This window comes from Telmatherina bonti, assembly GCF_933228915.1.
Source record: "Telmatherina bonti genome assembly, chromosome: 5".
In the NCBI taxonomy this organism is placed as follows: Eukaryota; Metazoa; Chordata; class Actinopteri; order Atheriniformes; family Telmatherinidae; genus Telmatherina; species Telmatherina bonti.
In genome coordinates, this window is record NC_136623.1 from 20,954,066 (window position 1) to 20,981,739 (window position 27,674).

A 27,674-nucleotide genomic window follows, 5' to 3' on the forward strand; every position below is an offset into this window, starting at 1 on the left:
TAAACAGCTTTGATTGGAAATTTGTTTTCATGTCTCAGGTTGCAAAGTTTATTAAAGCTGTTTTGTTTTGTTTTTTTTCCCACCTTTTGTGGCTTCTTGTAAGTATATACATAACTCATGTTCAACTGACTTACAGCCACTCAACTGTCTTCCTTTTAACTTTCCTGACCAAAGTTTTGTCTATGAAAACTTCGCCACAACTTTTCACACAGTTGCTGAAGTCACCCACAATGACTAACGTTTCCTATGTGGCAACTGCTGCAGCTGCACTTTTACAAAATTAGCTTCAATATATCAATTAAAATGATTGGTCATCCATGTAAATAACACATAAACTTAAGATTGTTCTTATCATAATATAACAGAGTAATTTGTTGAAATCTTGGGAAACTGTTTATATTACCTTGTTTTTTTTCTTTTCCGCAAACAGTCTAACAACACTTCCACGTTCAGATTTAAGCCGGTTTGGAGAAAAAAAATTGCTAAATGACCATAAAATAGAATAAATATATAATAGTAAATTTATTTGGTGTCACAGCCTCTGGAGTTTATTTATTAAAAGAATGATATGGAATTAAGATCATTAAAATCTCATCTGTCCCATTAGGCAGGAGACTACACCCAGACGTACAGTATTTAATGCTGAAACTTCCCACATTTTTTTCAGTTTCACCCAGTTATAGTACATAAAGGGGAAAAAGAAGTTAATTGAAAAAACAAAAAACAAAACATAAAGTTAAGCAAAGGAAGGAAACAAAACATGATGTTAAGCAAAGGAAGAGATTCTTACTGCATCACAATGTGTTAACAGATTCTAATTTCTAAATTAAATGAAACATCCTTCCAAAATTCAAGCAATATATATGTGCTTGGGGTTTATCTTAATAAAGGGGAAATATTTTAGAGGAACTGCCTCCTCTTAGATTTTATGGTAAATCTGTGACATCAGCCTGAGGAGAAGCATTTCTGCAAAAACACAGATACAACGAGGCAGGGTGTCTGTTTGTTGCCAAAGTAAGGAGGATGATTAAGACAAGGCTTTGTCATTGTTGTGTTATTTCAATTAAAGCAATGGTGACGCCAAAGCCTTTTGAGGAGGAACACAGTGTGGAAGCAGAAAGAGGAAAAACTAAACCAGTGTGTGTATGAACACCACAGAACATGGTGCTGAACCCTTCTGGTTTCTGGCTGCATTGCTGTCATTAAAGTGTTTTTCTTCACTTTTTTTTTGTACTTTTTAGAATATTTTATTGTCTACTTTGTGTTTGTTTTGCAAGAAAACAACCATTCAAGCCTACATACAGAACATTTTATTCTATATGAATTTAGACTTTAAATGTCTGTTGTTACTGAGGGGTATCCTGCCTCTTTGAATCTATGGACAAACACACTGTGGATAGGATTACAACAGCACATCCTGAGAGAAACAAAAATAATCCTGTACTCCACTGATAATAAACTCACAGAAAATTAAATGCATATTTTCCTGGAATAATCCAAAAGAAAAACTTTCAAGCTATTCAAATATTCAAAATGATTTTAGAATAATCTACTAAATAAGCTCTTCTGGAAGTCATGTAATATTCAATACGCTATGATTACTGTGCTTTGGCTATTTGGTTTTTAAAAAAAATTATTTTTAGAAAAATAGATTCTGTAGGAGAGTAATAGTAATAGTAGTTTGTGTCTATGCATGTGTCTGACTTTGCAGCTGTCAAATCATCAGTGAGTGGTCCCTGGCAACAGCTCTGCCTCAGATGCAAACAGCTCTTTGTACAGTGGAGGAAACAAAGAATGAGCAGTGAGTGGGTATCGCTGACTGAACCAGCGCAGCTTCTCCATGTGCAGACTGCACAGCGAACGCAACACTGCCATCGTCTGGTACAGCTGCAGGTAAGACATGAGACAAACTTAAATGTCTGTATTCTGGGAGTTTAGCCTGTGGATGAATTTCTATTTCGGATCATTTAAAATGTACCTTTTGCATCAGACCCTCCTGGTTGTCTTGGTGGAGAATGTGTGTAAGTCCAAGCTCCACACTCCTTTGCACTCGCTGAACTCTACCTCTGTCCTCCAGACATGGACGGTCTGCACAGAAAGATACTTTTTTTAAAAAAAAGTGGTTATAGTTCTTTCTCATAATTATTTTAAATAAGCAAATGCCTTTGCTTTGTACAGCATTTTGCATTGTTGTCTCACAAATAATAATAAGAAGCTGGACTTTAATCTGCTGTTTGGATGTACGTTTATGGTCTTCAAGCCCACTGACTGACTGGTGACCTGCATGTGGTTTGGCATGCCTTTAACCCAAAGTCAGCAAGAGTACAACATCTTCCTGACATCTTTCACAGAAGAAACATCATTACTTGTGGGTTTTTCTTGCTTTCCACCGGTGTGTCATTGAACTTTTTATATTTTATTCATTGAATTTTTATTTTATTTTATTTTATTTTTTTCATTTTAGTGGGAGACAGGTCCAGCTCTCCCACAGAATAATTACTTCTACACTGACTGAAACACCAAATATGTAGTCCAGGCTTATTGTGCATCATTTTGACCAATCAATATGGTTACATGCTTGACTGAGTTGCCCACATAAGCCAACAACAGTTGAGAGTTTGGCCCGATCATGTAATAAAATTTCAATATTTAATATAATATTAACTATTGAAGACTTTTTTGGAGAGGTTCATTACTGTATATGAGTAAGCATAGTTGTATAAGCTGTTGCTTGAATGCTGATTTTGACAAAATTATGATTAATTTATATTATTATTATTTTATGTGATCAGAGCAAGCAAGAGTCCAGAATTTTTCTTAGTCACAGAAAGTTGACAGACACTTAATGGACTGCCTTTCAGATATAGTTTCTAATGTGTTCTCATGTTTCACATAAGAAACAGAAAAATATGTTAAAGAACAGCTTCCTTGAGAATTCAGTTCACATGTACACCTCTGCAGTTTTCACAAAAAGATGTAAAAAGATCTCCACATATGTAGAGTAACAAGGCAAATTTGATAGTAATTTTATGGTTGAAGTAATGTGTGCTTTAAAAGGCTGGTTTGGAACAGCTAATGATAAATTTCTTTTCTAGTGTTGCGCAAACTTAATGACTGGTTGAACCATCTGTAATTTGCCTTAAAGTAAAGGATTTAAAAATTTATTTATATATATATATATATATATATATATATATATATATATATATATATATGCAAGCTGACAAATGCAAAAATTGCTCCGGTATGGATGGAAAAGATGGGAAAAACTTTTTCTTTTTTTTTTTTTTTGCAAGCATTCAGGCATCTATATCTGTTCTGATTGACTCAAAAAGTAGAAACCTAAGTATAGGCTCCATAATGTCACGTAACCACCTCTAGGTGGCAGCAGAGATCGTCCTGTATTGATGGATCAACACTATGAAGAAAACTTTCAGGAAAATGTGATCAAGTTAACATTTCCACATGAATATATTTCCGTCAGCTAAAAAGCTGAAAGACTTCAGGCTGATTCACCATATTGGGTCATAAATAGAAGAATTTCAGACAATTTTAGGTAAAAATTCATTTAAAATACATGTTTACAGGGTTTTGCTACATAACGATTACAAACCCTGAAAAGATTTTTCTGATCCTCCACATAACCAAGTGTTATCTCTTAATGCAAGTGTCCTTTCACCTTTTGTTGTTTTCTACAATTGCAGAAGAAATTGCAACATGTGTGAGAGGAAAGTTGAGTTTATCTCACCTGCATTGATCAGCACCAAAGCACTGAAGAGAGCGATCTGCTGTTCAGTGAGCTTTAGAGCACACATACCATGAGCAAAGTCGAACACAGCTGCAATTAAATCACCGCAGGCTGCAAAAAAAAAAGAAACCCAGAGCACTGATAAGTCACCACAGTTGTTGTCTCCCAAATGGTTTCAGGCGTTTGATAAGCTTCTTACCCAAGGACTTGAAGACCTCAGATCCAGCAAATTTCCCATCGAAGAACACGGTGTTGTTCTCTGTGTTAAAGAAGCGACTCATCCTGACCAGAACCACCTCCATGGAGCCTACGAGAAAATGATCAGAAGGGAGTAAGTGTAAACTTTTCAGCATTGTGATGAGTAAACATCTTGCTAGCCGCGAGCGGGAATTCACCGGTCTTCAAGAGAGCGATCTGGTCGTTCTGGCTGAGCATCCGAAAACCTGGGATGCGTTTCGCAAACTCTACCACATACTGCACAGCGTCAGTCAGTCGGATGGCACAATGCTGCCACATCTCATCCACTGTCTGGGAAAGAAAGTGAAAAAAAAAATAATACAAGAATACAAGTTTGTTTTTTTTTCCCTCTGCAACATAGCATGTAGAATAAACCGGAACATCGCTCATCCTACACAAACAGCTCCTCACTATGCCTACAACTGTATGTAAAACTTAACTTCGTATATTTTATCACTGTATTTACCCAACAGCTCATCTCTCTTTGATCGCCACCGATCAAAGACAAAGGAGGAGGGGGAAAAATGATTAAAGAAGTTTTCTCAGTTCTTCGTTTGATTCATCAAACAAAATAACCTCAAGCCATGTGACATGGCATGTTTTGTTTTGACACTGTCTGATTCGTGTCTGAGAAAGAAAGAAGGGTGACGGAAACAGAAATCCTGTTGCTCGTACTTTGATCTGGTAGGCTTGGATCTCCTCTCTGCTGAACAGTTTCCATCTGAGAGCTTGCAGCTCCTCGGGTTTGTACTGGCTGGTCTCCCTGTGGGAACGCACAATGCTTGCACACAGCTCATCTGAAACAAAAGCAAAGGAATTTGTGAATAGGACAGATTTGATTCAACATACATTTCACAGCCCACGGTGCTGATTGCTGACCTATGTTTCGCAGGGAATTAGGATAGAGGCTGTAAGGATCTTCCAGAGGGTTGAAGGGATGGATCGCCATCAGATCATGAGATTGATGTCTGGAATCAAACCCTGATGGGAAGACAAAAGAGAAGAGCAGTAATAAAAGAACAAGGAGAGCAGAAGGAAGAAAACGGTGTATTGTGAAGTGCGCTTCCATTTTACTGCCTCACCTCTTTCGTCATGGTATCTGCCGTTGTCCCCTTTGCACTGGGATCTTGAAGTGGGAGAGACACTCGAGCCACAACAGATCATTCCAGACACTTGTGAATTGTTAGCGGAGCACAAAATGTAAGGATGTACATCGGCAGCGTAGGGCAGCAGCTCAGTGTCTCCACTGTAAGAGTAGCTTGTGGGCATGGGCTGTAGAAGCTGGGGGGAGCGGTCTTGACGGTTCTTGATGGGATAGGACAACGCCACCTGAGTGTCTCTCTGAAGCTGCTGTTGCTGCTGCTGCTGCTGCTGTCGTCGGTGCCTCTCCACCTCAGCGATCAGAGAGTCCCGCTGACGTTTGGACATCCGTCCAAACTTCACGGCTGGAGATTTAAAAAAAAGTAAATAAATAAAAACAGCAAATTCTACAAATGAAGGAGAAAGAAGATTTGTCTGATGGCAAAGATCTGTTTAGTCTCACCATCTCTGCTCATGCCCTGAGCCAGGCATTTCTGCAGACGACAGTGCTGGCAGCGGTTGCGACTGGCCCGGTCGATCTGACAGTTACTTTGCCTGGAGCAGGAATAGGACACGGTGGGAAGTTGGCTGCGCCGAAAAAATCCCTGATGTACAGGTGAAAAGACCAAAACATAATTGGAACTTTATTCTAACAGCAATCACTAATTTGTTAAGTTTGTTTTTCTCTCTTTTTTTTGTTTTTACATAAAGACAAAACATGAACAGAGCTTTTTTAATATTGATTACAAAATGCAATTCAAGACACTGTATTATTAGACATTTTTATGCTGACCTTTCTGGTGACAAACCAAACAACTAATACAGACCTAGATAGCAGTCTGTGTCTGCAGGTTAAAACAAAGGATTTCAGTATTTTGGCTCTTTGGCATAAAAATGGGATTGATTGATAGCTATCATGTCTGCCTGTTCAGCATGAAGCTGGAGCAGCCATTCTGTCATCATCTGAGCCTGACTCCTGGCTCACTCCATGGACAAATACCCATCAAGTTCAACTGTTTTGACAGGGATCCAATCCATTTATTTATTCATTATCCTAACCGCTTAGTCTGATGAAGGGTTGCAGGGAAGCTGGAGTCTATCCCAGCAGTCTTTGGGCGAAAGGCAGGGTACACCCTGGACAGCTTGCCAGTCCAATGCAGGCCCAAATCCATTTAAAGCTCACAAAAAATAACCCCTTTATATTAGGTGAACTGCTGATTGGTCAGCTAGTACTTTTGTTGTAAAAACTGAAGATATGATACCGTCTATTTATGATGCATCACAAATTAAAAATTAAATAACTTAAATCACATCTTGATCGCTTTGTTTCAAATGTTCAGCAGTGGCGTACAGACACAAGTACAGAAAAATACCTTGCAGTTCATATTAATAGGGAGAAAACTGTAGGAAGGAGGAATGAAGCTTGTATGTGTGTGCATGTGCAACAGATGTGCATCTCACCTTGCAGCCCTCACATGTGATGACTCCATAATGAACTCCAGAAGACTTATCACCACAAATCTTGCATGGGATAACTTCAATCTGGGCTACATGGACGCAGAAATAGAAACAAGCAGTTAGCAGGAGACAGACAGACAGATATAGACATCCCTGACTAATTAAAATATGCAACTATGCATCTTAAGACACATCATATTTTCAACCAAAGTTGTAGATTTCAAAGCAATTCAATAGGTGAGAACTAGTGTCTAACTCTGTACTTCCCCTCACACATCTATCAGTTGTTGTGTGACCACCGTAAAGCAAAGGTATTTTCCTCTCAAAGATGTCTTACTTTAATAATAATCAAGTAAAATAACATCAAATACAATCAGAAGAAAGTTGTCTGAGAATGTGGAATATTTGCAAATGGAGTTTGGTGGAGAATATGAAGGTGTCAACCTCAGAAGCCTTTCAAGTGGTTGCCTGGCTTCTCTTTCATTCTGACTGTCCCTCTTTCATGTAATTTCTTTACTTTGAGAACCTTCTCTATCTAGCTCATAAAGGACACAACTGCCAGTAATGCTCCCTTCATCACTGCCAGTAACGGCCATCCCCCTCTCACCTCCCCCTGTGCCCCTGATTGCTGTTAACTCTCTCACCCCTCACTATTTTACTTAGTGGCTACTTTTGTCACAGATTCACATTAGCAGTAGTGATGTTGAATAGCTGTCCTGGTGGCAGGTAGTTTCCCAGTGTGCCCCAATCCAATGATCCCAATTCGCTTAACGCAGAAAGCAGAAGCATGTGTGACTCACACACAAATATCAGATCAAGCTTTTTTATCAGGTCTGATTGTATGACTTCCTTCTACAACTGTACTGATGCTGTGAATGTCCTGTGCAAGACAAGCTCTTGCGAGTTGATTGCTTGCTTATATGCAGTAATAGTTGCATTCCTGCGCATAACTGTGTCAGATTCTTTTGCAAGTGTGTGTTAGTGTGTCAGTGTGTGCCCTCATTATCTAGTGCCACAGGGATCAAATCAAGGTTCCTGCAGAGGACAGCCAGACTCACACTAAAGCAGAAGCTTGTGCAGTGTGACAGAGGAAATAATTTGAGTACAAATAAATAAAAAGAAACATGTCATAGTAGAGGATAACTAGAGGTGACTAATTATTAGAAAGAAAAAAAGTTAGAATATCTCTACATCTATGCTGCAGTCATCTCTGGTGATTTATGATGAGTTCATTTTACCTGTTGCACATGATTTACTTTGTTTCTGTAAGTTGTGCACGACACACACAGAGAAAGCATTAGTGGTCTCTCTCTTTCTTTGTTTTTCTTTTTTGCTATTTCAGTTGTGATTGTCAACCTCAAACAACAGGAAATTCACCGTGACCCACAACCTTTCATTGCCTCTTGCATGCAATCACACAAAAACACACAGTAATCACATATACTGTTCCCCCCACTAATTTTCCATGCAACTGAAATTCTCAACTTGAACATAGTGCACAGCTGAAAAAAATGCAAACCTGCATTGCACAAAGAAGAATCCAACTCAATTAAGACGTCTATTCTGGTGCCCAATAACAACAGAAACACAACCAGCAGGTTGAGGCCTGCTAGTGTAAAGATGTGAGGAGCAGTTACGAGTTTTTTGGTCTCACCTTGTTATCTCCAGCCACATGCTAAACCCAATCAAACCCAGCATCTTCCGGTGTGTGTGCATGCAAGTTGTGGAGCGATAGCATGAAAAATGACACTACGCCACCTTTATCGCTTCTATTCGCATCTTTTTTGGTAACAATAGAGAGAATGATTGTGTCTTAGTGTGGCAATTTACAAATATCACCCTATTTAATTTGAATCAAAAAAACCTTGGACAATGTAGGAATAAAAACTGAATGAAATACCCAGCAAGTAACATAAATGTCGTATTTCACTGAGAAAATTAACTGTGAAGACAACAAAGCATATCATTAAAAAACTCTGCAAGCACTTGTAAACTGAAAAGATGAACAGCTTCCCTTTTAAAGCCTCATGTGTTTCAGTATTTTCATTATACAGTGTTTCAGCCGCTGAACAGTCCATGTCCTTATTTGTTAAATATTTTGTTTCAGTTGTCTGCATGCCTCTGCAGATGTATTTAGTTAGTGTGGATGTGTATGTTCACAGCAGTATGGCAAATACGTAACTTAACACAAAGAAGAAAATATTCCAGTTATAGCATGTACATGAGTTGCAGTAAAGATGTGCCATTTATTCCTGCTTGCACACAAAGCTGCAAATGCAGTGCCTTTATGAGTCACCCAAGTTGAAGTCTTAATTATCATATTTTGTCTTAAAACTTGCACAATTAGCCTCTTTGGGTTTTCGTTTGCCTCTAACGTACTTTTCTTTTTCTTTTCTAAATTTCCCACCGACTCTTTGTTTCCAAACCCAGCCTATGTTTCCATTTCACGTGAAAACAAGGAGAACAAGTCCAAAGTTGCTCGTGACCTGGCAACTCCAGAACATACAGACTGCATTGTGAGGTTGAAAGTGTGTATTGCAAAACTTTAGTAAGGGGTTATGTAGCATACTCCTTACAGCTTTATCTGATTTCTTACTGTGGATACTAATGTATTCAAGTGGTCTGAAAATGTTATTTGTATGGCAGTGTCTTATTCATAAATGATTTAACCCGGTTCATATTAGGATATTTCTGTACAACTAAACATTTGTTTCAGGATTTCAGGACTTCATCAGGATGGCAGCACATGTTAGTACATAGCTTGTTTCTCATTTTCAGAGTCAACGGTGCCTTCGCAGATCGGCAAATCACCCATAGAAGGACCTCATGCTCTTCACCAGCATGTTGAGAGCTGCACATTGTAAAAGATTAAAAAAAAGAAGAAAATCATGTTTCAAGACAGCTTTGACCTTGTTTGACCTTGTTTATCTGTTTAATGATTAACAATATTCAGTGACTGGTTTTTATAAGTGTTTCTGATACCTTGCATTGATTGGTATTGTAGAAATGTGTCGGGTTTTAATCCCCTCAAGCAGTCATTTATTTATGGTTTTCAGTGTTCTTTCATGTAAACACTGATTTCTGGTTTAAAGAAATCTTAATTATAAATTGCTGAACTATTTCTCATTGCTTGATATCACACAGAGCTGAACCCCTAATCTTTTCGAGGATCTTTTTCTTTTATTTATTTTTTTTTTATATATAAAATTGTAGATTTCAGAACTCTTTACTAGCTTAGTTAGTTTTTGTTTTCTCCAATAAAAACGGTTTAAAACATTTTGTAACTAATGCAACATAAGAGTATTTCAAAATATTCAACAATTTATATTTTCCAATTTAAACCAGAGGTGTGGCAGGAATTCTTCTTTATAAAAACGGGCTTTTCTTATATTGTGCATAAAAAACTGTGGCTTACATTGCTCTGCATTTGTGTCTACTTAACATGTTTCAGTATAAAAGGTTCCAGGGATGGTAGATATTTTTTAAAAGCTACTCTTATCTGTTCACATGCTCAGCAATAATCCATATGATAAGGATTAATTTTGCATTTAGAACAACAGTATTTACTTTGAATGCATTTAGTAACATCTCTTTCCAAACATTTTGTATATCCGTTGTGTTCCTAGTAGCATGAAATCAGCTGCATTCCACTGCAGATAACCTCTGTGACATACAGGCATTAAATGGTTTGGATTTGATATACCAAGAAAAGCTGAAATAGTTTGACTGAAAATAATTTCTATCTGCATTACATTAGCAAGTGGTTTGAGTACAGTCGATGTTTGGTGATGAAAATGTCCTGATTTGTCAGTGAAAACAAAAGAGTGCCACCTCCCACACTTCCGTATGAGAAGTATACCAAGACAGCTACTCAGATAAGGTCTGTTAGTCGCTCAATCAGTTTATAGCAATATCAAGAACTTATATTCTCAAAATTACAAAAGTACTGCCACTCTTCTAATCTATCAGAGTAAATGCAACTCCTCAAATGAGTTCTTTTTCTCATGTTTTTACTGAAATTTGTACAATAAATTTTTTACCCCCCCCAATTCTAGTAAAATGTGCACAACTTTTCTTCCCAGATCTAGTGGAGTTGCACTGTTATACGATGTGGTGTTGGAGGGACTGGAGATGGAACTTAATTTCAGAAATGTAATTAAACTTTTCAAACTCAAATAATAAAGAAAGTCATGATGAATCTATGAAAATCATATCATATTATGAGACCATAAGATACATGAAAATTTTTTCTCCTTTTTTTCTTGTATATTTACTTATTTCCCCACATTGCCCAGTTTTATTACCTTCAGGTCACATTCACAAATAGACTACAAATGTGTAGTTTGGTGCAAAGCATTCACTTTATAATTCCCTTGCACATATTCAAAAATGTCCTAAAAAGGAATCAATTGTTGCGTTAAAAAAAAGCTTGTATTTAAATCTTATTTAAAGTAAAACAAAACAATGACGAAATCATTGAAATTGATATTTGTGACTGGGAGGGAAAAAATACAGATAAATACCAACCGCTCTGAACACAATCTGTCTATAATCACAACGTCAGCAGTCTGTTCTTCGCAATGTAAACGGACAGAAAACCTCAACTTTCCTTTGACGGAAGCTTACGTTTGTTACCAACGTAGGCAATGGCACAAACAAAGTTTGTGTACACATATAACACTAACACACCCACACACACACACACACTTGCAAATAGATTGTTAATTTATCAACATCACACAAAATTTGATCATTTACAGAAGATGGGAAACATGCAATTCAAGAAAAACTTTATATGCATGTGACCAAAGCAGATGAAATAAATAAGTTTGTCAATTTATTTTTCTTTTTTTCTAGTTCTTTAAACAATCTTTTCTCTATTAAATACTTGTTTTGGATTACAGATATTGCTTCATACGTTAGAAATATTAAAAATGGTTTTACTAAATTTCCTTTTTAAAAAAAAAAAAAAATCAACGTATGAAGGAAAGTTTTTCGCAAAATATCTGTAACATGCAAATGACATCATCTTTACAACAGTACTGCGATGTCTCTACCTGAATTTTCTAAAACAATAAATAAAAGGCAAATATTTTATTAAAGGTTTTAACATATATAACCTTAGACTAATTTGTTAATTTGTCTTTTATGTGCAAAACACTTTTCTTTAAAAAAAAAAAAAAAAAAAAAGACTTCAAATGTTTGAAGGCCGAAAATATGGAAAATGAGTGCAAATTAATGATGCTTATGCCTTGGGTGGTAAAAGGATTTTTGAAAAAACAAACAAACAAACAAACAAAAAATCATGTAAATGAAATAACAGTCAAATTAGCATAATCACCAAAGCAGTGACCATCTTAAATATTTATCTGAGTGCTGATGTATCATTATCTTTTATATCCAACGATGGTGGTAATTTATAAACATTTCAGAACTACATTAACAATAAAAAGGACGAACATGGGGAAAATATATGTCTATTAACAGACAAGGGGAATCATAAATGTAGATCTGGACACCTATTGGTGTCACATTTACCAAATTTGACTTTCAAGTGCTTTCAGAATTTGAAGGTTCATGAAAGAGGTAATGTTTTGACAGGAGCAGAGGGTATGAATCAGCTCAACTGCCATACTTCATTTACCATATTTTGGGAGGGGAATGTGTCAGCTGCAAGTTTGATGTTGGCTTTGATCTAGAGCTAACCGCTTCTGCTGCTTTGGAAGTGCAAGTTTCTGCACCCAAAGGAACAAGGAAATCCTTTCTGATAAAGAAACCATATAAGATCTACACAGGAATCCCCCAAACAGACAAAAAAGCCTTATAAAATGTGTGTGTGTGTGTATGTTTTTATGGTTGGTTGTTTTCCAGATGTAGTAAAGAGACACAAGAATATTCAGCAGCATCTTCATCTGTTAGATCCTATTCTCTACACACCACAGCTGCACGGCAGAGATACAGCACATCTAGGCGCCATCTAAAAAGCAGCTGCAAAGATGTGTGTGTGTGTGTGTGTGTGTGCTTGCATGTTGCAATAGCAAGGCCCTGTGAATGCCACACATATATAATTTTGTTATTTCCTCCAGTTTTTTTTTTTTCATTTCTGTCCCTACCCAATCTACTGAATTCTGCGTGTTAAAAAAAAAAAAAAAAAAGCTTTTTTTTTTTTCATTGTCAATGTCATATTTCTTTTGCATACTGCCTACTTTATGTGCATGGAGTCAGTCCATTTAAACCGATGCATTGTGGTGGCAAAACATCCTGTTTTCCGTTAGCTAGTATTTGGTGGAAACCTATGCAGACAAGATTGGCAGCATGTCAAATGTATTGGTTTTCTCCACTTTATAATGGTTTTGTGGTCATTTTGATATCAAGTATTAATGTGGAGTGAATGAATAATGGATTTAATGTAAATCTCTTTGGGTGCCTTAAAAAATGCCATATATAGCTAACCAATTGTTAATATTATTATTCTTATTATTATCATAATTAACAGCCAAACAAAAGCTAAAAACATTGTGCAGAACTGTGAATGAAATGTGTTTTAAATAGTGTATATTTTATCACCACACACTTAAATGAGCCGGCAATAGAGGTGTACTGTACACGTAGGCGGGACAAAGGGTAGAAATATCTGTGACGAATGTCTATGATTCAAATCTTAAATCGATCAAAGGGAACTCAAAGTTGTTCATGTTACGGAAATGTCAAACTGAAACTCATCAAACAATGTGAACATGGCCAACAATCAGGCAATGCAGAACTCTGGTAAGATGCAGTTTCAAAACAAATAAGGGCTTCTGTCCTTTCATATTATAGCAAGAACACTTGTGTGTTATGTCGGGCTTCAGCTGCAGAATGCTGAAAACATCTTTCCCTGAAAAGATTACATATTGCATGAAACACTAAAAAGAACTAAAGTAGTAGATGCGTGTTGTATCGCTACTGAAATATGGTTTGATCAGAGTAAAACAAAAGGCTTAATCACACTGAATGATCATGTTGTCTGAAAACCACAGGTCTGAGTACCCATGAAAGCAAAGTTATTTTAGACATTTGATAAAAGCTCAACTAAATTCTTTTCAGAATGTCTCTTGATAATACCGTCTCACCGCATCAGAGGCATCAGCTGCAATTGATTTAACTGACAAAATATCTGATTGCACTGCCCACACACACACACACACAAGCCCGAAGAGCTTCATCCCTACCTCGCATCATCCTCACTCCTCCACTTGTCTCAGACGTTTGTCCCACTTTCACAAACTCTCTTTTCCTCTCACTCTGTCTGAAGAAAGTCTAGCACGTCTTTTTTTTTTTTTTTTTTTATGGGGACAATCTTTTAATCTTGCTTCTTTTTTTCTTCGTCCTTTGGAGAGCTGTATCAGGTGCTCACTGCAGCTTCATCACTCATATTCAGACTTTTGAGTGACAGTCACCGCCTCACCTTCCTCACTAGTGAGCGTGTGCGTTTACGTGAGAAAAGAGGAAAAAAAAAGACAAAGAGGGGGGGGACTGTCCCTTGCCCTGACATTTTTTTCTCAAGGTACTTTTCCTCAACTTTGTTGTTATTCCTCACCCCCTCACTCTATTACATGTGAGAAAAAAAAGTAGCTTTACACTGTCTGACACCTTTGAATCTCTATGAAAATAAAAATGGAATCAGCTAACAAGATTCACCGAGGTTGTAGTAAAAACATCCATATTTAGATTTATTTTATTTGTTTGTTTAATTTCTACAATTATGGGATTATATACTAGATGCACTGTATCTATACTAGATGTATACTACACTTTAAATTTTTGCTTGTTTTTACATTTTGCAATAAGCATTTTATGATTTAAAACAAGGCAACCTGAATGTGTTGCCTTTACATGGTTTTAAATCATAAAATGCTTATTACAAAATGTAAATACAAGCAAAAATTTAAAAAATAAAAGTGCCATAATCCCATCTCCTTTTGCTCCATAAAATCGCCTTGAACTAAAACTAAACCACATGGGACGACGAAAATGACAAATTCTGTTATGTTTAAACCTATATTTACCTTGCTTCTGGAGAAGTTATTATTACTGAGCCTCAGTGTTTATTATCACACCACCTAAATACAAAACTGTATTACACACTTCATCCTCACACATGATAATGCATCCAGGTGAGCCAAATTTGTGGCAGAAAGTGTTAAACCAAGAGTTAAAAAAAAAGAAAAGATGTTATCGTTGTCATCTGCACTCAGATGCCGAAAAAGCTCTTTCAGTGTGTGTGTGTGTGTGTGTGTGTGTGAGGGGGGCAGCACAGGTGCAGCACATTGAACCTAATGGCCCAACCCCAGCGACCCCACTGTACACGTGTGTGTGTCTGTGTGTTTCAGTACAGGTGCAATGTTGCATGTTCGCAAACTAAGAAGGTAACCGCAATGCATGCACAAATATCTAGCACAAACACAAGTAGAGTTACTACTGCATCTAGACATGCGCATACACACACTCAAAAACACATGCAGACAAACTTGCAGTTATTGTGTGTGTGTGTGTGTGTGTGTGTGTGTGTGTGTGTGTGTGTGTATAAGCATAGAAAACTTACTCAAATGAGTCTTCTTGGACACGGCACCTCCTGAGGGAAAAAAACATAAAGTAGTGCATCAAGCAAAACTGTTTGCAAGAAGCTGAAATATTTCTGAGCTCAGCTGAATATTAAATCCAAACCAAGCATTTCACACTGAAACTCTTTTTTTTTTATCTCATAATTTTAGTATCACTTAATATAATTTCTATTGTACTACTTATTAGTTACATTGTGTACGTTTAACAGTTCGTAATTGCATGTAATAACACCATGAAAGCTTACATGTTAATGTGCCCATAAGTGTAATTCAGTAACATCATATTGCTTACATGACCCAGATAGCAAACGCATATGAGCCTAATCTGTGCCACTTTTGGCACTTGTGGCTCAGAAACAACCTCCATACGTTTTATTTATTTATTGCATTTTGGGGAGGGGGTTTGGTCAACTTTTTTTCAACACAATCATGATGAAAAAAGTACACATCAGGATATAATTAAATAAAACAACAATCTTCTCATTATTAAGTCTTAAAACAAAGTAAATACAACCACTGATGATCAGCACTGTTGGACACTGAGGTGAACTTGTTGTAACATCCATTTCTGAGAAGATTAGCAGCTTTTTTCCTATGTTTTCCTCTTCTAAATGACCTCTGTGTAAAATAAAGGGCTGTAAAGTGTTTGGAAATGGTCTTACAGCCTTATCAAATGGATGCACACTTATGTGTCCAAGATCATTACTGATATCTGTGGTAAAATCCATCTCAATGTCCATTTCATGGACTTCCCAAAGATTTGAATCAAAATCCATTTTTTTAACTTTTTGAGTGACGTTGCTAAGAGACAGGCAGACAAACCAACACATACATGACCTCTGATTAGAGGAACTGATGATCAGCATCTGGCTGCTACTTACCCCCACAGTGCTTGTGGAAGCCGTAAGGCTCTACCTAGTTAAACAATGTTTCTGCGTTCTGTTTGAGTTTTGGTAAAATATGTAATGACACAGTGCGTTGCCAACGTTGTTGTTCATACCGTTACATTTATCTCACTTTGAAAGCTGCCACAGACCAGAATTTTTTTTCTTTTCTTCCTTTGTATGTGTGCGTCCTTATTTACGAGTCTTCGATTTAAAAGTGTCTGTACTTTCTTTTTTCAAATGACTGTCGCTTTAACAAACTGATTTAATTTAGATGTGCCTGAACGTAATCCCTTTATAAATATTTGCTTGTAATCTTTTTGCATGTCCTGAAGAGCAGGATGGTTTTTTTCTTTTTAGTTTTTTCCAGGGCACAAACTGCAGATAACAAATCTTGGCTGGTGGCTGCAAGGTTAGAGGATTCTTATATACACCCAAGTGTGTATGTGCTATGTTTGCAAGTTTTATTCAGTGAACGTACACAGTCAAGACAAATATAGAGGAAGGTGGGTGTCGGTGAAGCAATATGTCCGCTCTTTTTTGTCTGCCTCTTTGACCACAAGCACAAGAGAGTCTGAATTGAAGTCGGTGTGAGAAATTTTTGGTTCTGGGCCAACAGGTTTATTTCTGGAGTTGTTTTTATCTGTGTGTGTGTGTGTGTGTGTGAAGAGCTAGAAAGAAAGAGGTGTTTAAAAGCAAATCAGATAAGTATCAATGGAAGGTGCAGAGCTAGCCAGTCTTTGTCTGACGCCAGTTCAGGTTCTCTGTGGTTTCCTCTCTTTTCCTTCCCTCATCAAATCAGTTTTGCTTCATAAGCAGAAAGTATGGAATGAAAGGAGAGCAGTGCACGGAAAATGTAACAAACAACTAACCGAGCAGGAGCTTGAAGGTGATTGCTTAATAATGAGTAAACAGCCCTGGTAAATAAGTTTCAAGTGGGCCTATAAGAATTCTACAAAAGTCTCGTTTTATAAATTAGATTGAAACGTGGCTTTCAGTGGCCTGGAGGAGTTGAAACACAGTATTTATGTTTAAGAACTACACAAAATATTGCTTTTAATTGTTTCCGTGGATATTGCCTCATAATGATGATAATAGCTGAAATAAAAATACAGCACTTAAAATTCCTGTAATGCACTGAACAATTTGACTTCACTCATGTATTATTTATCATTTAAAATCGTTTAAACAACCTCATCAGAATTAAATCAGCATTTGTTTGCTGTGGGTAGGACACACTGCATCTGTGCCTCTAAAAACTAAATATGACACAGCATGGACATATTTATCCAGATACACCTTTCAAGTGGGGCCGTAAAGACACCACACGGTCCTCAAAGAGGAGCCTGATGATTGCAGAGGCACAAACAACAGCACAACTCATCAGTCAAAATCTCACTAACATGTCTGCACTCTGACATCTAAGCTGGCTGCTGAAGTGACAGTTGCTGCGTTACATAACAGCACCGAAGATCACTGAGCCCAGAGAGTAGGCACAAAACTTTGCCTGAATATAAAAAATATGTAAAACACATAAAATAATATGGAACGTTAGATTCTTTATTAACACACACATACACACACACATGGCCTGTTATAGAGTAAACAATACTTTGAAGGTAGGAGCTGTTATTGGCTGTAGATTTAAATTGATAAAGGTATATGATTGTTATTTATTGATGCATACAACAGCGATAAAATATGGACTAAATCCAGCTAAATGCAAGTTAAATGAAGAAGATGTAGATCTTGCTTAGATGAAAGTAGACTGTTGACCAACAGGTGGTATTAGCCTTAAATCTTTAGAGATAATATAGCTTTCTGAGGTCAGCTATGCAGCTCAGAAGTGATCCAAGCACAAGCAAATAGCTGAGGAAAACAAAACAGTCTTTTTTTATTCAAAAAGGAAAAAGTAGTAGGAGTTAGCGTACTACAGAATTCATAGTTTCAAGTTGGGAGATTTTTTTTCTCGAAGGAAACATAACGCCAGCTGCTGGAACGCGCTAAGTAAATTTGTATATTTTAAAGTGATTTCTTTTATTTCTGATGGTGTGATTTCTCTAAAAATACAGTAAAAATCTTTTTACTAACTGCTAGATGTTAAAGATGTGACCAGATGCTTTGGCATACAGACAAATAGTGTTGCAACAAGATCCAAAATATTAAGTTCATAACTGCAGTAAGTATAGAGGAAGATCAGAGCTACGTCTGATCCAAAGGGACACCTCACACAGATTTCATCAGACACTGATCAGCTTCATGAAGTGAGTGGCACTAAAATTGTTGTGCTTGAGAAAACTGAGATGACACCCACAACACCCACTAAAACCAAGACATTGAACACTCTAAGAAGTGCCAGCTCAGCATGAAGAAACTAAACATGAGTAGAAACAACCACACTGAATCCACACTTTAACCCGAATGAACCAGCCCTGGCACTTGATAAGTAATCAGATGTTGTTTTTTCTAAAACCTTAAACCCCTTAACATCCACTTTTAACGTTTTTTTTCCCTTTAATTACCTTTAATCTTGTTAAAATGGTCTTTTTCCACTTCTGCTTGAGCTCTGTCGTGCACACCGTATTAAGCTGTTCCAATTTTAGGTGTTGTATCAAATTGTCAGAGAAATCATTTTACTGTTTTTGCTTCTTTGGGTTTTTTCTTCTTTTTTCCTTTTTTTTTCTCGTTATTTTTTTTTTAGGAATGTTGTCATGTAAATTGTTAGGGTGTGAATAATATTTGGGGGGCACACTAATAGCGCTCAGCTTCAGATCACGAGTTTGCCTCCAGGTCAAATGCAGCACACAGAAACTGGAGCCAAATTTTCAGGAAAATATCCTCATCCATCATTTTAAAGGCTTGAAATGAAATCCTAAATGGAAATGTTAGAGAAACAGTTCACATTTACGTGATAAAAATAACTCAAATTGAAGACAAGAAATCTCCTATATGGTGACTGTAGAGTTGAATGTTTGTTTCTGATAAACCGTTCAATTTCTTTCCAGATTGTGGAAAAGCATCAATATTTTGAGACGTTGCATGAAAAGCAACTCTTCCCTTTTTCTTTGTGTTAGTGTGAACAGCTTTTACGTTAAATGACAAACGCAAAACTCTGACTTCATGAGGAACTATGTACAAGTCCACCACTCCTTCTACTACAATAGCAAATGGTAGCCATATGTTCTTGCTCTCCAATGTGCACTTCACATGCACTGATGCACTCTTCTGTGTTGTTCAATGTTATCCAGCAAACAAGTCAATAAATTGGGACACTGTGCATCAAGAGAGGTATGAAAAGTGTGCTACTGGTTTCTGTGGCAGAAGGACAAGCCGTCTTATCTCTCGTGACAGTCAAAGGTTTGATTCATAGCCAGGGTGATACTTTGAATAGAAAAGCATTGGCCAGAAAAAGAAGCAAAAATAAGAGCTAATCCCAGTGGATTATTCAGGATTAGTGCCATTCTTACCCACTCACAGCACCTTATAGCACTCCACAGCAAGAGATGAGTCGGGTTACTGGGGTAAAGATGGATGAGAGGGGAGTGACTGATGGTGCAAGACAGGTGAGCACAATGAGATAATGTGTGGGTGGGTGGGAGTGGATCCCATGCTGGAAACTAACATGGCTTTCTTAGTAAAAAGAAGAACAAATGATCACTAAATCAGGTGTGAGCTCAACAAGGTACATTTTTATAGCAGCAAACTTGCTGAACTAATTCCAACACATGCCACATGCTATGATGGATCCTCTTACCTTTTTTGCTGGGAGTGTCGGCGGGGGGCAAGTCAGGCTCCACATATTCCATAACTCTCCTGTCAAAATACCGGATGGCCCCTACACACTCCTCACTCCCACACACACACACACACACACACACACACACACACACACACACACACACACACACACACACACACACACACACACACACACACACAGACACATACAAATAAACAATTCTGCTAACTGGGCTGGTTTTGAACTCCACCTGCCTCTACTTGAACGATAAGGTGAAAAGACAGAAGTCATGCTACCTGTTGGCTCTTCTAGCGCCCTGGCCGGCGCAGGCATTTAAAAACGTGCACTGCCATCTCGCCTCCTTCAGTCTCACGGCTCCCAAAACTCCACCGTCATCTTTTTTTTTTTATCCTCTTTGTCGGCCTCACTTAGTCAACAGTACACTTCTTCTTGAGTGGAGTGGATGTTGTGAAACAATTCAGTTCTCCCCGTGGCAGCAGCGGCAGTGCAGAGTGCAGCTGGACCGGCCGGTCCACACAAGCCGTGCAGCCCTCACCCCCTGCCCCCCCCTGCGCCCTGACCGTCCAGGCTGGAGGGAGTTATGTCACCGACTCTTACGTAATAACACTGGATCGGGTTTTGCTTTGAAGGGCTCGGTTGAGAAATATAATCCCATGTTGCTGCTACAAATTTCCGCCACACTAATAGAGAAAACACAATGCAGACATCATGGCTTTCCAGCGGCCTGTTGTTTAATGAGAAATTAAACGCGCGCTGTATATGTTGCTGTAGCTTTTGTGGTTTCCTACATTCACCTGCAAGCACTCGCTTAACAAGCCTTGCATGTGTGCAGAAATGTGTTTTTATTGCCACGCAATCCGTCATTCAAACCTTGCAAAGGAAAATGCAAAGAAAACCATGAATAATCGATATGTCTTCTCAAGTTTACATAACTGCTGTAAATGCTGTTAAGACACAGGGCTTACTAGATCAACACACTCTGAATAGCTCGTGCCAATGTTGCAATAAATGAGCACCAAGCATTCACTACTGTAGGCAACTTATGGACTTGAGGAGGGTTTTTGTAACAGCATTCAGTGTTAAAACTGTTCAGTGTGTTTCTTTCCTGATTTTATCCACATCTGCCTGTTTATTACTGGATTTTTTTTTATAAGAACTAACACTTCTCTAGCACAACAATAAGACATCAATATAATAGGATAACATAACAATTAAACCCCAAAGGGAAATCATACAGGAACCTTATGACTCATAAATCATTTTAAATATTAAATAATTTTATGCAAATAGACATAGGATTAAATCACATCACAAAGCATCTTTTTGTAAGGCTCTCTTATGTAGTTGTCCTTATTTCAGCTGAGCTCAGTTATTTGATGACGCTGAGGGTGCAGCAGCTTGTGCAACCATCTTGATACTATCAGCCCATTACTGTCCCAGGATTGTTATGTCTTATGTTAGAGTTAAATGACAAAATTTCCCCTTTATTCTAAGACCCACACAAAAAAAGAAAAGAAAACGAAGAAAACTATAAGTGACAGCACAAGACCGATTGTCTGAAACCTTTTCTAAATGCTCACAAAAGGGAAGTTGTGAGCAAAACTGTTCAGTGTGTATCTGCTCTTGCCCACCACCTCAGACATGTAGGTATGTGTTACTTTGGAAACAGATAAAAAAGTCTATTCTTGGATTTAACAATAGATCAAAGTTTTACTTTGTGTGTGGTTCCTGATACCATTGGTGAGAAAGCTGACCAATAACAACAATATGACCTTGTAGACTGAATTTGTCTGAAATTTCTGCGGAAGTATAACTAACACACAGCAGTGAACAGTAAAACATAAACTTGTTTCAAACATACAGATCAGTGAGAAGTATAAACATAGTGCATTGACTTCTCTGCTGGAAGTATATTTATGAAGTAAATACCATCAGTGCCAAGAGATTGTGAAATGTTACTCCCTCGCATTAAATCAACGAGAGCCCTGAAATGCTGCAGTGGACAGAGCTTGCTGCAGGTGGTTTTAACTGAAAGTGGAAAACAACCACCCCCCACCCACTTCCTCAAATTTAACTTGACCACACGAGTCTTCAGGGGTGCAAAATGCTGGTGTTCATTTATCCTGCACTCACGCACACACCAGAGTTTAAAAAGCTATGTAGAATTTCTAACCGTATTTTACTGAGGTTAAAAATGTGAGGGGCCCTCATAAGACCACCAAGCCTGTACCGTGTTTGACTCTTATACCAAGAAACCACACAATAGACCAAAATGTGTGAGAACTGCAGTTAAAGGCAGTAAAATGAGTGTGGAGCTAATATGATTGTGACCATTAATAGGTGAAGAAAGATTGACTCAGCAGCACCTGCTATTAAAAATTTTTTTTTTCCATTTTACCATAAAAACACAGAATTCAGTAATTTCATAACAGACGGACGAACATGAAAGAACTGAATCAATTTAAATTACACACAGTTCGTTGATGCAACATGAAAAACAGAAAAGGAAAAAATACAGAATCAACATAAACATTTTTATTTTTGTTGTTCTGTTTGGCAGAATAATCCATTTTAATAACATGTCATTTTATAACATGAGCTACAGTAAAGCTAACAGCTCTAGCATTGAAGGTGTTGCTCTTGGCTGTTAGTGATAGACTGCATGTTGCTGATATCAAGATAACACTTTTTTAAGCAGACTTGGATTAATTAAACTTTAAAACACAGTTTTCAATTTTGGTCTCATTTTATAATTGTTCCGTGGCCACACTTTTATTTCCTTTTTTGGCTTATATAATAGCATTGCACTACAGGAGCTTTCAAATATAATGTAAAGATAACAGGTTGGCATGACGACGATTCTTTTTAAGCGTTGTGGTCTACAGCAGATGTCAGAGCAGCACACAGCTCTCCGACATTGACAGTGTTACTTATTACCGCACGATGTGGCCTGCCTCAGTCTTTCTTAGACAAATGTTCAAAATGCAAAAGTTAATAAATAATTGCTATCATGATTATTTGGGGTTTGAAGTGCTTTTTTTTCCCACTGCAAGTCAAAATATATTCATGGAAAGAAGATCTAGACTTCACATTCAAATGTAACCACATTCAACAAATGGCAGAGGAAAAGTCAGCAACCCACACCTGAAAATCAAAACTAAAATGTGTAATATGCGTAATACAGGAAGCACAACACCCAGGTTCATTACCTGACATGCAACACGAATAAAATGTTGCTATCCCAGGCTTTTTTTTTTAGACTTCAAACTGGCTCTTATTAAACAATATTTATGTTGCTTAATGACAATCCTGCAATACTTACAACCTATAATATGCTGTCGCATACTGAGAAATCTAAACTTTCATGTTTCGCTGCTAAATAACAAAATAGTTTAGGGTGCAATTTGGCAAAAAAAAAACAAAAAACAACAACATAGTATATATCTTTGCTAAATAAAACTCACAATTAAAAGACAAAGTTTACATTTTTTTTCTGATTAAACATGTCAGTGTAAATCAAAATTTGACTAGCATCAAGTCTACAATACAGATGCTGATGCAGTCAGAAATACAATACATAAATGTTTGAGCAAAAGCTCTTGTTTTTAAGGCCCTGGTGTAATATAATACCATTAATATTATCAAAGTTTTAATAAATAATCCATAAGGATTTTGTTCAATAGATAAAGTTTAGATATGTGTGGTTAAGGTGTTAGTAACATTTAGCAGAGGTAGTCAAGTCAACCGTCTTAAAATTGTTACTTACAATACAGAAGCATAAAATCAAACTGCCAGAACTGTCAAAATAAATTAAACTTCTTCAAAGTGACCTGGAAAATATGTACACAACTAACGTTGTCCAAACTAATGAGGTTCCCCCACATCCAATCCATATGGCCTCTGCATGCTGATGGTATTAAAGGTAGGCGCTGCCTTGTCTGCGTCACCCTCGCAGTAGATGGCTGATATTTATTGACACAAACAGCGCTGCAGGAAAAACACAGAAGAGTCATAAAAGGTAGTTTTACACAGATGTGAGTTTCTAAACTTCCAAGCTCAAACAAAAAGAGATAAACGTACCTGTCGCCTCTGTGTGCACGCTGGAGCCATCGGTGCTGGTCACTTTACAGGAAATGAACAACTTTCTGCCTTCCTTCTTGTCCAGAAATGACTCAATCAACACAGTGCTTCCCAGTGGGATGGGGCTTGGGACAAGAACAACCGCGTTAGGATGTATTCGGACAGTCTGAATGTCTGACTCAAGGTCCACAGAAGATGCCTACTGGTCCTTAATTGACCAAAATATAATCATATATATATATCTAACATACATAACATATATATGTATATAACCAATACAGCGGTTTTCAATACAACCTGAATGCGGCTTCTTTATGTAAACATATCATTCTTATACCTGCGGTAGTTGATGTTGAGATTGGCGGTCATAACGGGCGCACAAAGCAGAGAGGCGTGAGTTCCTGTCACAGTGTCAATCATGGTGGCTATTGCCCCCCCATGGACATGTCTGGAAACACATTAGACAGTGAGATTTTATGAGATGTGAAGACTTTGGCTTAATTATGACAGTTTTGTTTTTTTTATCCAAATCTGCCAATATATTTGTGACACTTCAGCTTTTCCTTTCAGTAACTGAGGTCACAAAATTTGGATGCATCAGAGAAAGACAAAGTTGTACCTAATGTGGAAATTAATTTTATCATACTGTGTCCTTTTTTATTTGCGTTATCGATGTTGTCAAGAAAGCAAACATCCAGCAGTGACATTTGTACATGAGCTTGAATAAAATGAAAGTTATCTCACCCTGGAGGCCCCTCCAGGAGGTGTCCCGCTTGAAAAATGCACACGCACTTTTGTTCGTCTTTGCTGTTAAAAAGGACATACTCAAATGCTGCTCCAGCTTCCCTGATGTTCCGTGTGAAAAGACGCGCTTTTGCCTGGATTATTTTGCTGAGATACACTCCACCTGATGGGAAAAATGCATAAAAGAGTGGATATTCAGTTGTTAATAGTGTGATTGATATGTTTGAAAAACCACAAAATCAGCAGACTGTTGATCCTGCAGGAGTTGATAGCAATTGCAAAGTATCTTTTTCTTTTTTCTTCAATTTTAGCATCTCTGGCTCTTAATGAGTACAAAAAACCCTTCTGAGCCACTCAGCTCTCATAAAAATTCTTCAAAAACAAGTCATCATCAGATTAGTGTCAGTGCTTCAAGTGGGCCGGTCTGCACCGGTACACAGCACTTTTAAATTCTCTCCCTTTGCATACTGGGATTTTTTTTTTTTTTTTTACAGCGTATAGTGCATACCAATACTTTTACCGGCTTTACTCAACGATCAGTATACCCTCCGACGATTTCATCATCGAAATGGGAGTAAGAGTGTACAAATTTAAGCTCTTAACACTAAAAGTTCCTCAGTCCAGTCATTCCATGCCCAAAGGAGAGCCAAATGACTTGGCTCTGATTTTTATTGTGATTGTCAAGTATGATTTCTAGCCTATGAAACTAGTATCCCACACTCCACGCCTCTCACACAGCAAGCTTTTTGTGTTGTTTTGTGGTGATTTCAAAACAAATATTCAAAAATTTTCCACAACAATCAAGCTCATCATGAGAGAGAAATTATTGGTCCATTTATTAGACAGACATGTTCGAAATACAAGTCTTAAAGAAAGAAGGACACAAAACTGAAAATGTTGTGGATAGATAAGGATGGAATCTTCACTTTGCATGAATGCGAGGGTGTGTTGCAGTGTGACGTCAGAGAGAGACAAGCGTTTCCATGGCCAGGTCATGCACAGCCAGTGGAACAGGTTACATGTCTTCACATTTTCTGTTGGGCCTACGCCCTGTACTGCATGTAGTCTAACTGCAGGCAATGTGAGAAAGAGACAGTGGACGCCTGTTGACTGTTGATATTTTGTGAAAAATAATAAATTTCCTTATGCTGTTTTTAACAGTTACACAATGTGGTGTTTGTGTGGTCAATACTTGTTATGAAAACACTTTTTTCCTCCCACAAAAGTCAAAAGGAAGGCAATTACCTCTCATTTGAAAGCAGGCTATGAGTACAATCCCATTGAACCATTTCACATAAGAGTGAAGCCAAAGAAAAAAGGTACATAAAAAATGTGAGAAATGTTTAAAAGCTTATCGGCCATTTGTAATGACTGGAACAATATGGTGCGTTTTGAAAGCCCCTTCTGGTCCGTAATCTGGAGAAAAGTTCTCAGCAGACATCTGAGGCTTCCAGGCTCTTTTCAAGGACATCCCACCAACTGATCTTAGCTTTGTTTGACTGTATAATGTTGCTTCAGAGGTGATCTGTCTTTTTTAAAATGCCTTGCAACAAAGTTTAATTTTAATTCTCTTAGGTTGACAAGGCTGATAAATTATTTACATCTTGTGAACCACCAATGATTTCCTTGATTAAATCTTTGTTTATATTAGACATGGATATTTATACCACCTGAAGTGTACTTTACTTGACTAAATGTTAAAAAGGTTTTTTTTTTTTTTTTTTTACCATGGAAAAGATCCTGCAAACAGTCAGCAAGACCTTTTTATGTTGCAGAGTTTATCTATGTTCCTTTTTTTGTCTCAGACTGTTCAGAAATGTTGATCTACTGATAGATTTGTTCATTTTTATAGACTTTGCATTTTCTGTTTCACTTGCTTTGATAGCATCTTTTCTCTGTTTAACTGATGACATGATGCAACAACAAAGGGACAGGCTACACATGTGAAAGAAACAGCTTAGAAATCAACTTTAAAATAATTTTGTCAATAAAATGCAAAGTTTCTAAAGCCTTTCTTTTTATGTAAATAAAAAGTGTCTGTGACACTACCAAAAGACAGATAAGCATCATAGTCTAACCCTGTACCTGTTGCATACTTGAGAGACCGATTGTAGCTTGGGATTCTTCTCCACTGGTCCCCCTTGCTCTCTCCTCCCTCATTCTCCACTTCACATTGGCTATTATAATACTCATACAACCGCATCATTTCTTCTCCCCATGAAGAGTTAGGCAGGCTGAAGTCCCGGGGCTTGGGGGATAAGAATGATGGCAGTGCCTACAAAACAGAAATATATGACAGGCTCCAGTTAGTGGCAAGATTGCGTCTTACATGACACAATGTATGATGTAAGATTAACTTGTCATGTCGAAAAGGTTTCTGAATGTTTTCTAACTTTGAAAATGGCAAACTTCAAAGTGTGGATGATTTTGATACATATGCTAACTGAAGTTGCATTGTGGCACTTCATGTGAATAAGTATTAATTTCTCAGCTTTTTCCTCCTTTTATTCAGAAGCTAATTAAAACTAACATCGTGATGCAAGTTGCAAGCTTCTTCTGCGACTTTAAAATGACTTGTAATTTAGTCAGCGGTGAGGAAACTACTGTCACATCAGAGAAACTACTGGAACCAGTGAGTCAAACGACACAAAGCGGTTTCAAAAAGTGCCAGTCATTTCAAACACTTTCATCACAACAAGTCATTATTCCACCTACCACCATGGTCCGGTCAGACGAGGTCCTAAACGAAACGCTGCCACAGGGATGACTCAGTTGTGTCTTTCTCAATGGGAGTAGGCCTAAGTTTTGAAAACCCCTGAATATCCGACCGAGGCTCCTTGCCATATGTAAACAGTTTCAAAGCTGGTTTTGAGAAGGATACCTGCAGTCTCCCTGCCGGTTTCAGGGTTACGAAGTAGCTACAAAATGCGTGGTTAGCTAGCGCCGTAACAGACTAATGTACAATAACTGAGCTGCTATAAACATTTATTTAATGCGTCTCAGGGAAATAAACAGCAATAAGCTTCACAGCCTTTCACTGGGCTTATTTTACCGGTGACTTTCATGTGTCAAAATCTTCG

At 37.6% G+C, this 27,674-nt stretch overlaps 1 protein-coding gene across 3 annotated transcripts; it reads right to left on the bottom strand.

The window, feature by feature from the left end:
• Positions 1 to 84: 84 nt before the first annotated feature.
• rorc (RAR-related orphan receptor C) lies at positions 85 to 27,674 on the bottom strand (the record flags this gene model as incomplete). 3 transcript variants are annotated; one of them, XM_079240856.1, is made up of 15 exons in its annotated part: positions 27,310 to 27,674; positions 26,680 to 26,869; positions 24,595 to 24,757; positions 24,188 to 24,298; positions 23,851 to 23,975; positions 6,527 to 6,612; positions 5,529 to 5,670; positions 5,068 to 5,430; positions 4,865 to 4,966; positions 4,661 to 4,782; positions 4,144 to 4,276; positions 3,948 to 4,055; positions 3,749 to 3,859; positions 1,979 to 2,088; positions 1,723 to 1,887 (listed from the first exon to the last, which is right to left on the bottom strand). In XM_079240856.1, exons 1-15 carry the CDS (start codon positions 27,436 to 27,438, stop codon positions 1,723 to 1,725), a joined length of 2,160 nt encoding a protein of 719 aa, XP_079096982.1. In that variant the 5' UTR covers positions 27,439 to 27,674. The 3 variants fall into 3 exon arrangements, with proteins under 3 accessions (XP_079096981.1, XP_079096980.1, XP_079096982.1); XM_079240855.1 differs by lacking the exons at positions 23,851 to 23,975; positions 24,188 to 24,298; positions 24,595 to 24,757; positions 26,680 to 26,869; positions 27,310 to 27,674 and adding exons at positions 15,108 to 15,137; positions 19,765 to 19,855; positions 20,046 to 20,284 and having other exon boundaries at positions 85 to 1,887; XM_079240854.1 differs by lacking the exons at positions 23,851 to 23,975; positions 24,188 to 24,298; positions 24,595 to 24,757; positions 26,680 to 26,869; positions 27,310 to 27,674 and adding exons at positions 15,108 to 15,137; positions 19,765 to 19,859; positions 20,046 to 20,284 and having other exon boundaries at positions 85 to 1,887.